The 15405-nt window shown below is 46.0% G+C and overlaps 1 protein-coding gene across 1 annotated transcript in view; it reads left to right on the top strand.

Moving 5' to 3' along the window:
* The window catches only part of LOC125298849 (unconventional myosin-VIIb-like), a 57966-nt gene that overhangs the window by 5048 nt on the left and 37513 nt on the right, over positions 1-15405 (top strand). Inside the window, 11 exon segments of the mRNA XM_048249718.1 lie at positions 726-847; positions 2174-2316; positions 2822-2935; positions 3063-3186; positions 3818-3843; positions 3846-3882; positions 4417-4493; positions 11642-11761; positions 12123-12265; positions 13132-13342; positions 15124-15259. Of these exon segments, the coding sequence (XP_048105675.1) occupies positions 726-847; positions 2174-2316; positions 2822-2935; positions 3063-3186; positions 3818-3843; positions 3846-3882; positions 4417-4493; positions 11642-11761; positions 12123-12265; positions 13132-13342; positions 15124-15259 (1253 nt within the window).

Here is a 15405-nt window from a genome sequence, read left to right as displayed (position 1 = left end):
TGCATTGCTACCTGTTGAGCTACACTATTTTGATTCTATATTCCGATGTTCTATATCATTCTAGCTATGCTTTTTACAAATATGTTTCTGATGGAAAAGTGGTGTTCAATTTCCACAACCCTGTCACCTACTTGCAGACTGACCAATGAATCTGCCACGGTCTCTGACCCTAATAGCCACTGCCACACTCTGCCACTCCTACTGTTTTTTGGCGACACTTTACTTGAAGGTATCTACATGTATATAAAAGTGACATGACACGGGATGGGCCATTTTGTGGCTTTGCGGAGGTCTGCGCTCTTGGGTGGCCTTCTAGTTAGCATATTAAAATGAGCGTGATTGAGGGAGGAGAGAAGGTGGAGTGAGGGAGGAGAGAAGGTGGAGTGAGGGAGGAGAGAAGGTGGAGTGGAGTGCTCGTGCATGTACGCTTCATTTCACGTTAATTGGGATGTGCAAGGAAAAGCTGTGCGGAATGCTGCGTACGCACAGTTTCACACATCAGAATTGTTTTGTGCGTACGCTACTGTCCAGGTTTGCACATACACAATATTTTAGTCTTTGTACATGAGGCCCCAGGTGATATGTCTGTAATTGATGCATGTACTGTGTATATCTTATATGTGTGTGTGTGTGTGTGTGTGTGTGTGTGTGTGTGCGCGTGCATGTGTGTGTGTGTGTGTGTGTGTGTGTGTGTGTGTGTGTGTGTGTGCATGCGTGTGTCTCAGTGGGGAGTCTGGTGCAGGTAAAACTGAGAGCACTAAGCTGATGCTGCAGTTCCTAGCCGCTGTGAGTGGACAGCACTCCTGGATCGAGCAGCAGATCCTCGAGGCAAACCCCATCCTAGAGGGTAAAGCTCAATTACACCTCACATACACCTCACATACACACACGCCTCACATACACACACACCTCACATACACACACACCTCACATACACACACACCTCACATATAACTCCATCCTGGAGGGCAACGCTCAAATACACCTCACATACACCTCACATACACACACACCTCACATACACACACACTTCACATACAGCTCTACACACACACCTTTTCATCACCCCCCCTCCCCACATACTCCATTACCCCCCATACACACACCAGCCACCCCACACACACACCATTACCCCACCCCCAACACACACACACACACACACACACACAAACACACACCCCGACCCCATACACTTGAACTTGAACTCAAATACATGTACACCTCACATACACCTCACATACACCTCACCTATAACTCCATCCTGGAGGGTAACGCTCCACCTGCATACATCTCACTTACACCTCACACACACCTCACAACCACATTCTATAACGCTGCACTTGCATACATCTCACTTTCATCTCACACACACCTCACTTGTAACCACATCCTATAACGCTCCACCTGCATACATCTCACTTACACCTCACACACACCTCACTTATAACCACATCCTATAACGCTCCACCTGCATACATCTCACTTACACCTCACACACACCTCACAACCACATCCTATAACGCTCCACCTGCATACATCTCACTTACACCTCACACACACCTCACAACCACATCCTATAACGCTCCACCTGCATACATCTCACTTACACCTCAAGACATCTCCCCTGGGTCTCCACCATGTCTCACATGCATATAATATACATCCCCCAATCTGTCTCACATGCATTTAGTATACATCTCCCCGATCTCTTAAATGCTTCTCACCTGGGTCTCCTCTTTGTCTCAAATGCAAATCATTTGCATTCCCAAAGTATACACCTCACATCCACTGTGTACCACACACCAAGTCCCAAAACCTGCCATTGAAAATCTGTTGCTTTGGATAAAAGTGTCTGCTAAATACCTATCAAATTTACTTTTGGTTTTAGTTATGAGTCCTGTGAATCGCATGACGTGTCATAGCATTTTTTTCTTAGATCTAATATGCACAGGCCCTGATGAATCTCATGACGTGTCATAGCATTTTTCTTATCTAATATGCACAGGCCCTGATGAATCGGATGACGTGTCATAGTATTTTTTTCTTAGATCTAATATGCACAGCCCCTGATGAATCTCATGACGTGTCATAGCATTTTTCTTATCTAATATGCACAGGCCCTGATGTTAGACGTTCAGGAATTCACTGCATGTCCTGCTATTCTATCTTGTAGCTTTTGGTAATGCCAAAACCATCCGCAACGACAACTCCAGCCGCTTTGGGAAGTACGTGGAGATCTTCTTCAACAAGAAAGGGGTGATCGAAGGCGCTCACATGGAGCAATATCTGCTGGAGAAGTCTCGTGTCTGTCACCAGGTAGGCTAATATAATACATGCTCCCTCTATGGTGGCACTTGAGCTGCAGAAGTTTACGTTTAAAGTCCTTAGTGGATGCTTTCGTCCAATGTCACAATCAGCGTGAATTGATGATATAGCCTAGATAATCTAGTAAAATTATATAAGACAGGCTATTTATTTATTTAACGGAAATGTTCAATTGAAATGTATTTATTTATGTAGGAAATGTTGCGGAAATTTGTTTTGTACATCGGCAATAAAGAATTTTTAGTCATCAATTTGACACAAGGCTGGAATTTGGTGAACAACATTTGGAGTCGGGTCTGGGAGCAAGGATAGATGACAGGATGTTCAGTCGGTTTTGTGTCATCTTTTCTTTTCAAATGTAGTTGAATGCTTACTGTAATGAGTAGCTAGCTACAGATGATGTGATGACTATCAGGTAAAGGAACATTAAAAGAATATCGTACCAGTGATGAGCGACGTGATCAAGGTCGATAATGGTCACTTACTTTCTTTACAGGCCCCAAACGAGCGTAACTACCACATCTTCTACTGCCTCCTGCTGGGGCTTCCGAAGGATCAGAAGAAAATTCTCTCCCTGGGCAAGCCAGAGGACTACAGCTACCTGCAAGCAGTAGGCCACACAAATAATATTATCATACATAACATATCTCTGTGAAGTACACTTACAGCACCTTTATGAGGTCTCTACAACATGTAACACCTTTATAAAGTTCAGCCCACTCCTGCAACATCTCCAGTTAGTGTACAAAAGCCTGCGTATGGCACAGACGACACCTGCCGTGGCAGAGAGGACAAGGAGAAGAGAGAGAGGATCTAGCCGTGAACACGACTACTTCAGTGCAGACAAAAGACGTCACAAGAGTGCGGGCAGAACACATCAAACACCAGATTAAGATTAGACGATGCTATGCAATAGAGAGAACACAGCAGATTAAGATTAGATGATATTACGCAATAGAGAGAACACATCAAACACCAGATTAAAATTAGATGATGCTACGCAATAGAGAAATCACATCAAACACTAGATTAAGATTAAATGATGCTAATTAATAGAGAGAACACATCAAACACCAGGTTAAGATTAGATGATATTACGCAATGTACGAGCAGAGTTGGGGAAGCACTAGTTTCATGTGATGGAGTTACAAATTTAAACTACAAAACAAACGTAATTGTTATTGTTCCATTACAGATACTGGCAAACACTATGTGATTAAATTGCACTTCAATAAAAGGGATTTGAAGGGATCTGAATGTAATATTAGTAAAACTATTTTAATGCATAGCTTGTAATCTCTAACTTAATAGATTTCATAATAGATAACATAACATTCTTAACCCTGTTTTGTGTGTGTGTGTGTGTGTGTGTGTGTGTGTGTGTGTGTGTGTGTGTGTTGCAGAGCCGTTGTATCAGCTGTGAGGCAAAAGATGACTGCTGACTACAATTATCCCATCCCAAGACTGAAGATCCTCACCTTTGGTGACTGAGACTGCTGGGAAATTTTTAAACTGCTTAAACTGCCATCCTTCACATGGGCAACATAGATTTCCAAGGTGAGTGTGTATGTGTGTGTATGTGTGTGTGTGTGTGTGTGTGTGTGTGTGTGTGTGTGTGTGTGTGTGTGTGTGTGTGTGTGTGTGTGTGTGTGTGTGTGTGTGTGTGTGTGTGTGTGTGTGTATTTGTATTTGTGTGTGTGTGTGTGTATGTGTGTGTGTGTGTGTGTGTGTGTGTGTGTGTATTTGTGTGTGTGTATGTGTGTGTGTGTGTGTGTGTGTGTGTGTGTGTATTTGTGGTTATTGGCAGCTTGCCACTAATAAATAGATTTCATCTATCTGAGTTTACATAAGTTCTCAAGTAAATAAACATGTCACCAATTTAACTGGTATGAACTTGCTAAGCAGGAATAAACATGTTTAACTGTAAGCCTATTGTTTATTATTTGGTTATGTGTAGCAAACTATAAACAAGAAGTAAATCATTATTTTATTTTATATCAAGACCTACTTAAAGGAAGATGGAAACTTTTTGTGAAGTGTATGTGTGTGTGTGTGTGTGACTCTAGCTATGTCTGTTCCCTGCTGCTGTAGGCTCTATCCTGGACAACATGGACAGCAGTAACATTTCAGCCTCTAACCACTTCACCATGTCTGCCAAGCTGCTGGAGGTAGATAGCCATTAGCCATCTGACCCCCACACACACACACACACACTTTACCATGTTCAAGCCAAGCTGCTGGAGGTAGGTAGTCATCAGCCATCTAACCCCACACACACACACTTCACCATGTTCGCTGCTGCTGGAGGTACGCAGCCATCAGCCATCTAACCCCACACACACACACACACACACACTTCACCATGTCTGCCAAGCTGCTGGAGGTAGGTAGTCATCAGCCATCTAACCCCACACACACACTTCACCATGTCTGCCAAGCTGCTGGAGGTAGGTAGTCATCAGCCATCTAACCCCACACACACACTTCACCATGTCTGCCAAGCTGCTGGAGGTAGGTAGTCATCAGCCATCTAACCCCACACACACACTTCACCATGTCTGCCAAGCTGCTGGAGGTAGGTAGTCATCAGCCATCTAACCCCACACACACACACACTTTACCATGTCTGCCAAGCTGCTGGAGGTAGGTAGTCATCAGCCATCTAACCCCACACACACACTTCACCATGTCTGCCAAGCTGCTGGAGGTAGGTAGTCATCAGCCATCTAACCCCACACACACACACATGCACACACACACACACACACACACACACACACACACACACTTCACCATGTCTGCCAAGCTGCTGGAGGTAGGTAGTCATCAGCCATCTAACCCCACACACACACTTCACCATGTCTGCCAAGCTGCTGGAGGTAGGTAGTCATCAGCCATCTAACCCCACACACACACACACACACTTCACCATGTCTGCCAAGCTGCTGGAGGTAGGTAGTCATCAGCCATCTAACCCCACACACACACTTCACCATGTCTGCCAAGCTGCTGGAGGTAGGTAGTCATCAGCCATCTAACCCCACACACACACACACACACTTCACCATGTCTGCCAAGCTGCTGGAGGTAGGTAGTCATCAGCCATCTAACCCCACACACACACTTCACCATGTCTGCCAAGCTGCTGGAGGTAGGTAGTCATCAGCCATCTAACCCCACACACACACACACTTCACCATGTCTGCCAAGCTGCTGGAGGTAGGTAGTCATCAGCCATCTAACCCCACACACACACTTCACCATGTCTGCCAAGCTGCTGGAGGTAGGTAGTCATCAGCCATCTAACCCCACACACACACACACACACACTTCACCATGTCTGCCAAGCTGCTGGAGGTAGGTAGTCATCAGCCATCTAACCCCACACACACACACACACACACACTTCACCATGTCTGCCAAGCTGCTGGAGGTAGGTAGTCATCAGCCATCTAACCCCACACACACACTTCACCATGTCTGCCAAGCTGCTGGAGGTAGGTAGTCATCAGCCATCTAACCCCACACACACACTTCACCATGTCTGCCAAGCTGCTGGAGGTAGGTAGTCATCAGCCATCTAACCCCACACACACACTTCACCATGTCTGCCAAGCTGCTGGAGGTAGGTAGTCATCAGCCATCTAACCCCACACACACACACACACTTCACCATGTCTGCCAAGCTGCTGGAGGTAGGTAGTCATCAGCCATCTAACCCCACACACACACTTCACCATGTCTGCCAAGCTGCTGGAGGTAGGTAGTCATCAGCCATCTAACCCCACACACACACTTCACCATGTCTGCCAAGCTGCTGGAGGTAGGTAGTCATCAGCCATCTAACCCCACACACACACTTCACCATGTCTGCCAAGCTGCTGGAGGTAGGTAGTCATCAGCCATCTAACCCCACACACACACTTCACCATGTCTGCCAAGCTGCTGGAGGTAGGTAGTCATCAGCCATCTAACCCCACACACACACTTCACCATGTCTGCCAAGCTGCTGGAGGTAGGTAGTCATCAGCCATCTAACCCCACACACACACTTCACCATGTCTGCCAAGCTGCTGGAGGTAGGTAGTCATCAGCCATCTAACCCCACACACACACTTCACCATGTCTGCCAAGCTGCTGGAGGTAGGTAGTCATCAGCCATCTAACCCCACACACACACTTCACCATGTCTGCCAAGCTGCTGGAGGTAGGTAGTCATCAGCCATCTAACCCCACACACACACTTCACCATGTCTGCCAAGCTGCTGGAGGTAGGTAGTCATCAGCCATCTAACCCCACACACACACTTCACCATGTCTGCCAAGCTGCTGGAGGTAGGTAGTCATCAGCCATCTAACCCCACACACACACTTCACCATGTCTGCCAAGCTGCTGGAGGTAGGTAGTCATCAGCCATCTAACCCCACACACACACTTCACCATGTCTGCCAAGCTGCTGGAGGTAGGTAGTCATCAGCCATCTAACCCCACACACACACTTCACCATGTCTGCCAAGCTGCTGGAGGTAGGTAGTCATCAGCCATCTAACCCCACACACACACTTCACCATGTCTGCCAAGCTGCTGGAGGTAGGTAGTCATCAGCCATCTAACCCCACACACACACTTCACCATGTCTGCCAAGCTGCTGGAGGTAGGTAGTCATCAGCCATCTAACCCCACACACACACTTCACCATGTCTGCCAAGCTGCTGGAGGTAGGTAGTCATCAGCCATCTAACCCCACACACACACTTCACCATGTCTGCCAAGCTGCTGGAGGTAGGTAGTCATCAGCCATCTAACCCCACACACACACTTCACCATGTCTGCCAAGCTGCTGGAGGTAGGTAGTCATCAGCCATCTAACCCCACACACACACTTCACCATGTCTGCCAAGCTGCTGGAGGTAGGTAGTCATCAGCCATCTAACCCCACACACACACTTCACCATGTCTGCCAAGCTGCTGGAGGTAGGTAGTCATCAGCCATCTAACCCCACACACACACTTCACCATGTCTGCCAAGCTGCTGGAGGTAGGTAGTCATCAGCCATCTAACCCCACACACACACTTCACCATGTCTGCCAAGCTGCTGGAGGTAGGTAGTCATCAGCCATCTAACCCCACACACACACTTCACCATGTCTGCCAAGCTGCTGGAGGTAGGTAGTCATCAGCCATCTAACCCCACACACACACTTCACCATGTCTGCCAAGCTGCTGGAGGTAGGTAGTCATCAGCCATCTAACCCCACACACACACTTCACCATGTCTGCCAAGCTGCTGGAGGTAGGTAGTCATCAGCCATCTAACCCCACACACACACTTCACCATGTCTGCCAAGCTGCTGGAGGTAGGTAGTCATCAGCCATCTAACCCCACACACACACTTCACCATGTCTGCCAAGCTGCTGGAGGTAGGTAGTCATCAGCCATCTAACCCCACACACACACACACACACACACACACACACACACACACTTCACCATGTCTGCCAAGCTGCTGGTAGTCAGTAGTAAGGCAGTTCTATGTGTTCTTCTTTGGTGTGGTAGTCGGTAGAGTGAGGCAGTTCTATGTGTTCTTCTTTGGTGTGGTAGTCGGTAGTGAGGCAGTTCTATGTGTTCTTCCTTGGTGTGGTAGTCGGTAGTGAGGCAGTTCTGTGTTCTTCTTTGGTGTGGTAGTCGGTAGTGAGGCAGTTCTATGTGTTCTTCTTTGGTGTGGTAGTCGGTAGTGAGGCAGTTCTATGTGTTCTTCTTTGGTGTGGTAGTCGGTAGTGAGGCAGTTCTATGTGTTCTTCTTTGGTGTGGTAGTCGGTAGTGAGGCAGTCCTATGTGTTCTTCTTTGGTGTGGTAGTCGGTAGTGAGGCAGTTCTATGTGTTCTTCTTTGGTGTGGTAGTCGGTAGAGTGAGGCAGTTCTATGTGTTCTTCTTTGGGGTGGTAGTCGGTAGTGAGGCAGTCCCATGTGTTCTCTTGGTGTGGTAGCCTGCAGTGAGGCAGTCCCATGTGTTCTCTTTGCGTGGTAGTCGGTAGTGAGGCAGTCCCATGTGTTCTCTTGGTGTGGTAGTCGGTAGTGAGGCAGTCCCATGTGTTCTCTTGGTGTGGTAGTCGGTAGTGAGGCAGTCCTATGTGTTCTTCTTTGGTGTGGTAGTCGGTAGTGAGGCAGTCCTATGTGTTCTTCTTTGGTGTGGTAGTCGGTAGTGAGGCAGTTCTATGTGTTCTTCTTTGGTGTGGTAGTCGGTAGTGAGGCAGTCCTATGTGTTCTTCTTTGGTGTGGTAGTCGGTAGTGAGGCAGTCTCTATGTGTTCTCTTTGGTGTGGTAGTGTTAGTGGGGCAGTTCTATGTGTTCTTCTTTGGTGTGGTAGTCGGTAGTGAGGCAGTTCTATGTGTTCTTCTTTGGTGTGGTAGTCGGTAGTGAGGCAGTCCTTTTTTTTACTTATTTTTTTTATTAATCGTAGACAGTCAGCATGGACATACATGGTAAGATAATGAAGCATCTATTACAATGACTGGACTTCAAAAGAAAAAAAGAGGGTGGGGCAGGGGGTGATCGCTCTCTTCTTTAAAAACATTTTTAGTATGCCATGCCATAGAGCCCCTACACCCGCTCCCTCCACCACTGAAGTGTTGGAACAGTGGGCTTCAGCCCATTACAGTGATACCCTTAATGGCTGCAGCAAGAAGGATTTGTAGAAGGTATATATCATCCCTTCATTCAAAACCATCAGGGGAGACTCCCAACAAAGCAGAGTGAGGCACTCCTATGTCTTCTTCTTTGGTGTGGTAGTCGGTAGGCAGTCCTATGTCTTCTTCTTTGGTGTGGTAGTCAGTAGTAAGGCAGTCCTATGACTTCTTCTTTTGGGGTGGTTGAGGGACTCACACCCAAGCAACAAAACACAACACAGTTTAGAGTGACTTCGGTTGACTGAAAAATGAAGACATTTTTAATAATTATTGTTCCTTTAGGGCTATGCCGAGTGCAGAAGTGCACAAAAGTGTAAAAGTGCAGTGGAAAGGCCTCAGTCCATGATGGACTTTCCTCAGTGTGAATAAAGGCAACACCTTACAGCACGGGCCTCCTCTCCAGGTGACTCAGCAGGGAGGACTGTCATCACCGTCACCAGGATTTATCTGTCATGCTCCGGCTTCAGCTCACCCTCACCTTTAGCATGTGTCCACACACACACACACACACACTTTCTCTCTCTCTCTGTCTCTCTCTCACACACTCTCTCTCTCTCTCTCTCTCATACACACACACACACATACACACACTCTCTCTCTCTCCCTCTCAAACACACATACACACACACACACTTTTTCTCTCTCTCAGTGTCTCTCTCTCTCTCTCTCCCTCTTTATCTCACACACACAAACAAACAATCCCTTCCCTCGTCTTCCACTGCACCACACCTCCTCCACCTTATCTTATCTAATCTTATCTGTTGCAAGCTCATCGCATGTCTTCCCACTGCCCTCCCTGCCAATTCACATTCTTCAGGCAACACTTCAGATACTTTAACATACTCGGACTGAGATAGAATAGAATAGAATAGAATAGAATAGAGTAGAATAGAATAGAATAGAATAGAATAGAATAGAATAGAATAGAATATGTTTTATTGTCATTGGACTGCAACTGTACTATGATTTTCTGCATCTCACCCTCAGTGGTACACAATAACAGTACCCTTATAAAGACAAAGGATAAAAACGCTAAAAATAATAATACAAGTCAGATATTGCACATTTGTATTTGCAGAAAGACTGCTATTGCACCATTATTTGCTAGTGTTCAGTTCTTTTATGGCACATGGATAAAAACTGTTCATAAGTCTGTAAGTGCGGGACACGGAGCTACTGAGAGTTCTCTGAGATACTTTAACATACTCTGACGGAGCTACTGAGAGTTCTTTCAGATACTTTAACATACTCTGGGGAAGAGTAAAGAGCGCCTAATTATCTATTCCGCGGTATGTACAAAGACTGCTCCTGAAAGCTCATGTCTATTCTGCGCCTAAATACTTCCGCCTTGTAAAAGCAGGTGTTAATCCAAATTGCAGTTCAATGCGTCAATAAGAGAACCATTCAAAGACAACAGAATCGCTATTTAGAGCACCAGTTTTTGTGGTGAAAGTATTTGTACTACCAAAAGCAACCTTAACTTTCGTTGGCCTTTCGCATGTCTTACTTTCACTTTCACGTCATTCACTTAAACTTTCCTACTTGCTAGATTTGACCAATCTTCCATAGCCTACGTGCACAAGTAGTTTGAGTAAAACTACTGATCTTCATTATCTCCCTGCTTGTTTACATCTTATCATGTATGGTATTATTTCATGATCGCTAAACGTTTGATTCTTTTTAATGTTGTCATCAGTTAACTTCATTCAACTGCGCTTATATGTAGGCGCTGCCATTCAGTTGTGGACGTTCGTAAATTGCGTTTATGGGCGGAGAAGGGCAGAGAAAGGCGCAGTTTACACTCAGGATGGAACGATTGATAAATACGATGGAAACTTGGGTCTGACAGCGTTCACAATCTGCGGTGTGTTCATGACGCTGATAACACTACGTTCACAAATGTACGTACATCTGGCCCAGGGTGTGTTAATATTTTGTTAAATTTGTTTGTATTTCCTAAACCCTCCCCGCAGCAGGGAGCATGTGTGACTGACCTAAACTCGTCATCGGAAGTTTCGTGAGTTTCCCGCATGTTGATAGCGGCACCCTGACGCCTGACACAAATGTTATACAATCTCCCGCAACACGTGTGTGTGTGACTGCCCTAAACTGGTCATGAGCTCCTCAGACTAACAGTGCCACTGAACCAGTAGAGCGGAAACTGCCGCGGTTAGCGATAATGTGGCTAACTGTTAATGGTAGTGTGTCGTTTTACACAAAGGCCGAGCTAGTAATGTTTCCCTATAAAAGTCACACCACTGAGACAAGCAAAGGTCAAGCTCTGGGACAGTGTCATAAACTTACTTTGGAGTTCATCATAAATGCAACAAATATTGGATAAACCCGATAGACGATGAAATTATTTGAAAAATAGTGCTTGTATATGTTCTGTCCAAATTGTCGAAGGCAATTGCAGGTTGCTGAGTTGCCGAAGAAAGAGTAAAAAAACAGCTGCAGGGAGGAGTGATGAGATTATGGTCTGATGTGCTTGTGTACCATGGTCCATGGGTCAGATTGTGTCATTTTTCAATATGAATGGAAATGTTTGTTGTCTCTCAGGTGGACACTGCCTGGGGTGTGTGTGTGTGTGTGTGTGTGTGTAATCATGGTGTTTGTGTTGTTTCTCAGGTGGACACTGACAGTCTGGACGCCAGTCTTACCAGACGAACATTCTCAACCAATCGGGAGCGAGTTTCTAAACCTCTGAGTTCTGAGCAGGCCAGAGACACAAGAGACGCCTTCGTCAAGGTCCAAGAAACACTCACCACATACCCACATTTGTATACTGTACATGCAGACAAACAGAGATACTCTCTCTCTCACACACACACTCTCACACACACACACACACACAGGCACAGACACACACACACACAAACACACATGCACAGACACACACACAAACACACACACGCACACACAAACACACACACATACACACACACACACACCACACGCACGCCGCACAGACACACACACACCACACACATGCACAATGTCAGTGTGTGAATGTCAGTGTGTGTGTGTGCATGTGTGTGTGTGTGTGTTTGTGTTTGTACGTGTGTGTGCGTCAAGCAGCCCTCGTAGTTAACACATGCATTTCTTTTAGGCCATTTACACCAAAATGTTCTTGTGGCTGTTTGAGAAGATTAACGTGGCCATTCACAAAGCTCCAACCCAGGGGATGGGCACGGGCTACCAGTCCATTGGCCTCCTGGACATCTTCGGCTTTGAGAATTTCGTCACAAACAGGTGAGGTGTCTCCCAACCACAATGTAAAGAGGATAAAACGCATGCACATCTAAATCTGATCTTGGGTGCTGGACAAAACACTTGAGAAAAAGTTATATTTTATTACCGTGACGTTTCGGGCCAACTCAAGCCCTTCATCAGACGAGTTGGCCCGAAACGTCACGGTGATAAAATATAACTGGTGGGAGCATATACTGGTGTTGCGGACTTTTCCCTCTCTTTTCTCGTCTCCCAACCACAGGCCATGCTGCGGTCAATCCCCTCGAGCCCTCGCACCTTTTCCTATATTTTTGCTGTGATTTCACCAATATTTGCACACAAAAAAATGCTGAATTGACATACATACAGACAACACTATTCCACAGTTTGAGAGGTGACCTAGTCAATGCAGTGAACAGTGAAGGTCTTTGTAGGAACTACTACTACTACTACTACTACTAATGCTACTACTGCTACTACTGCTGCTACTACTACTACTACTACTACTGCTAATACGACTACTACTGCTACTGCTACTACTACTAGTCTGAGGGTCTGAGGTGATAGGATAAGATAGTGAACAATTTTAGGCATTGCCTCTGTGATGGGGAGACTAGATTTTTCCCATCTTTGAAACTTCAGAATCAGTAAGGGCGCATTTTCGTAATGAGACGGATTAGTAATCATACCAGATCTGTTTTGTAGAGATGTATAACGTTTTATTTTTTACCGCTAGATGTTAACATGCATGTGATCTTACCCAGAGAGTTACATAGGGTGAGGGAAGGCAAACACCAGGGTGGCAGAGTGGCTAATCAGGATACTTAGGAAGCCATTTTCACAAGTTAACGAGAGCCGTGTTCCCATGTTCCCATGTTCCCTTGCAGCTTTGAGCAGCTGTGCATCAATTTCGCCAACGAGCAGTTGCAGCAGTTTTTCGTGCGGCACGTCTTCAAGTTGGAGCAGGAGGAGTACACGCTGGAGGACATCTCCTGGCAACGCATCGTCTTCACCGACAACCAGCCCACACTGGACCTGCTGGCCGTCAAGCCCATGAACATCCTGTCCCTCATCGATGAGGAGAGCCACTTTCCCAAGGTTAGAACTCGTTCTAGAGACACTTTCCCAAGGTTAGAACTTGTTCTAAAGCCAATGAACTTTCTGTCCCTCATCGACGAGGAGAGCCACTTTTCCAAGGTTAGAACTCGTTCTAAAGCCACTTTCCCAAGGTTAGAACTCATTCTAAAGCCAATGAGCATCCTGTCTATCATCGACGAGGAGAGCCACTTTCCCAAGGTTAGAACTCGTTCTAGAGCCAATGAAAATCCTGTCCCTCATCGCCTAGGAGAGCCTTTTTGTTTCATTTATTAATTTATTTAGCAGATGCTTTTCCAGAGCAACATACATATGTTAATTTGGTTAGAACTCAGTGAAAAACTATTCTATTGAATGTGTCTTTATGCTTTTTTTTCAAACCAAACCTAACAAAGATCCTTGAGAAAAAAGTGCATGAGAAACTCTATAGAAGCCTGTTAATATTGAAGCAGGATACTCCATGAAAGATTATTTATCCAGTACTGCAATAAAATCATTGTATTTATTTTCCTCATTGCAAATCCACACAAATAAACCTTTCAACCTGCGTTCCATCTAATGACATCATCTTTTCATTGTTCTTTTATTTCCAAAATGGCCGCTATATCATTGATTGTAGACACATGATTTTATAAGCCTGGCGGCCTCCAAACAGGACAAGGGTGCAGTTGAGACATGTATCTGATTACTGTCGTATCCATGACGATCTACACTGTCTATGATAGGGAAGTGCTGGGATATCTTTCATGCTGGCTATGTGTATCCATGGCGCATCTTCACTGTCTGTGATAGGGAAGTGCTGGGATATCTTTAAACTGCTCGCTGTCGTATCCATGACGATCTTTAACTGTCTGTGATAGGGAAGTGCTTGGATATCTTTAAACTGCTCGCTGTCGTATCCATGACGATCTTCACTGTCTGTGATAGGGAAGTGCTGGGATATCTTTAAACTGCTCGCTATCGTATCCATGACGATCTTTAACTGTCTGTGATAGGGAAGTGCTGTGATATCTTTATGTCATCCACAACATGGCTGACATGGTTTCCAGAGTTCAGGCATTAGTCATTTTGATTCAGTAAGACAGATGAATAATGTAAATGGTAAACAACACTGGGACAAAAAAAATTACATTGGATCCTACTCTTTCACCTCCAAATCTAGTTTGGAGAGAACCTGTGTGTTCTGGCGTGTGGAGAGAACCTGTGTGTTCTGACGTGTGAGGAGAACCTGTGTGTTCTGACGTGTGGACAGAACCTGTGTGTTCTGACGTGTGGTCAGAACCTGTGTGTTCTGACGTGTGGACAGAACCTGTGTGTTCTCACGTGTGGAGAGAACCTGTGTGTTCTGACGTGTGGATAGAACCTGTGTGTTCTCACGTGTGGACAGAACCTGTGTGTTCTGACGTGTGGACAGAACCTGTGTGTTCTCACGTGTGGACAGAACCTGTGTGTTCTGACGTGTGGACAGAACCTGTGTGTTCTGACGTGTGGACAGAACCTGTGTGTTCTCACGTGTGAGAGAACCTGTGTGTTCTGACGTGTGAGGAGAACCTGTGTGTTCTGACGTGTGAGGAGAACCTGTGTGTTCTGACGTGTGGACAGAACCTGTGTGTTCTGACGTGTGGACAGAACCTGTGTGTTCTCACGTGTGGACAGAACCTGTGTGTTCTCACGTGTGGACAGAACCTGTGTGTTCTGACGTGTGGACAGAACCTGTGTGTTCTCACGTGTGCTGCTTCCCTCCTCGTCAGACCGTTCTGCTCATCTTCTCTTCTCCCCCGCAGGGCACAGACATCACCATGCTGACCAAGATCAACCAGGTGCACAAAAAAAGCAGCATCTACATCGCCTCAAAGAGTGACCACGACATCCACTTTGGGATCAAGCACTTCGCAGGCGCAGTGTACTACGACCCCACAGGTAATCCACCCCACAGGTAATCCACCCCAAAGGTAATCCACCGAATTACTCACCCAAACCACCTGATCCTGTGACCCCACAGGTAATCCACCGAATTACTCACCCAAACCACCTGATCCTGTGACCCGCCCCAAAACATCTAAGCT

This window comes from Alosa alosa, chromosome 8 (genome assembly GCF_017589495.1).
Source record: "Alosa alosa isolate M-15738 ecotype Scorff River chromosome 8, AALO_Geno_1.1, whole genome shotgun sequence".
NCBI classification, from domain to species: domain Eukaryota; kingdom Metazoa; phylum Chordata; class Actinopteri; order Clupeiformes; family Clupeidae; genus Alosa; species Alosa alosa.
The sequence above is the reverse complement of the archived record's forward strand: the minus strand, read 5'-3'. Positions and strand labels throughout refer to the sequence as shown.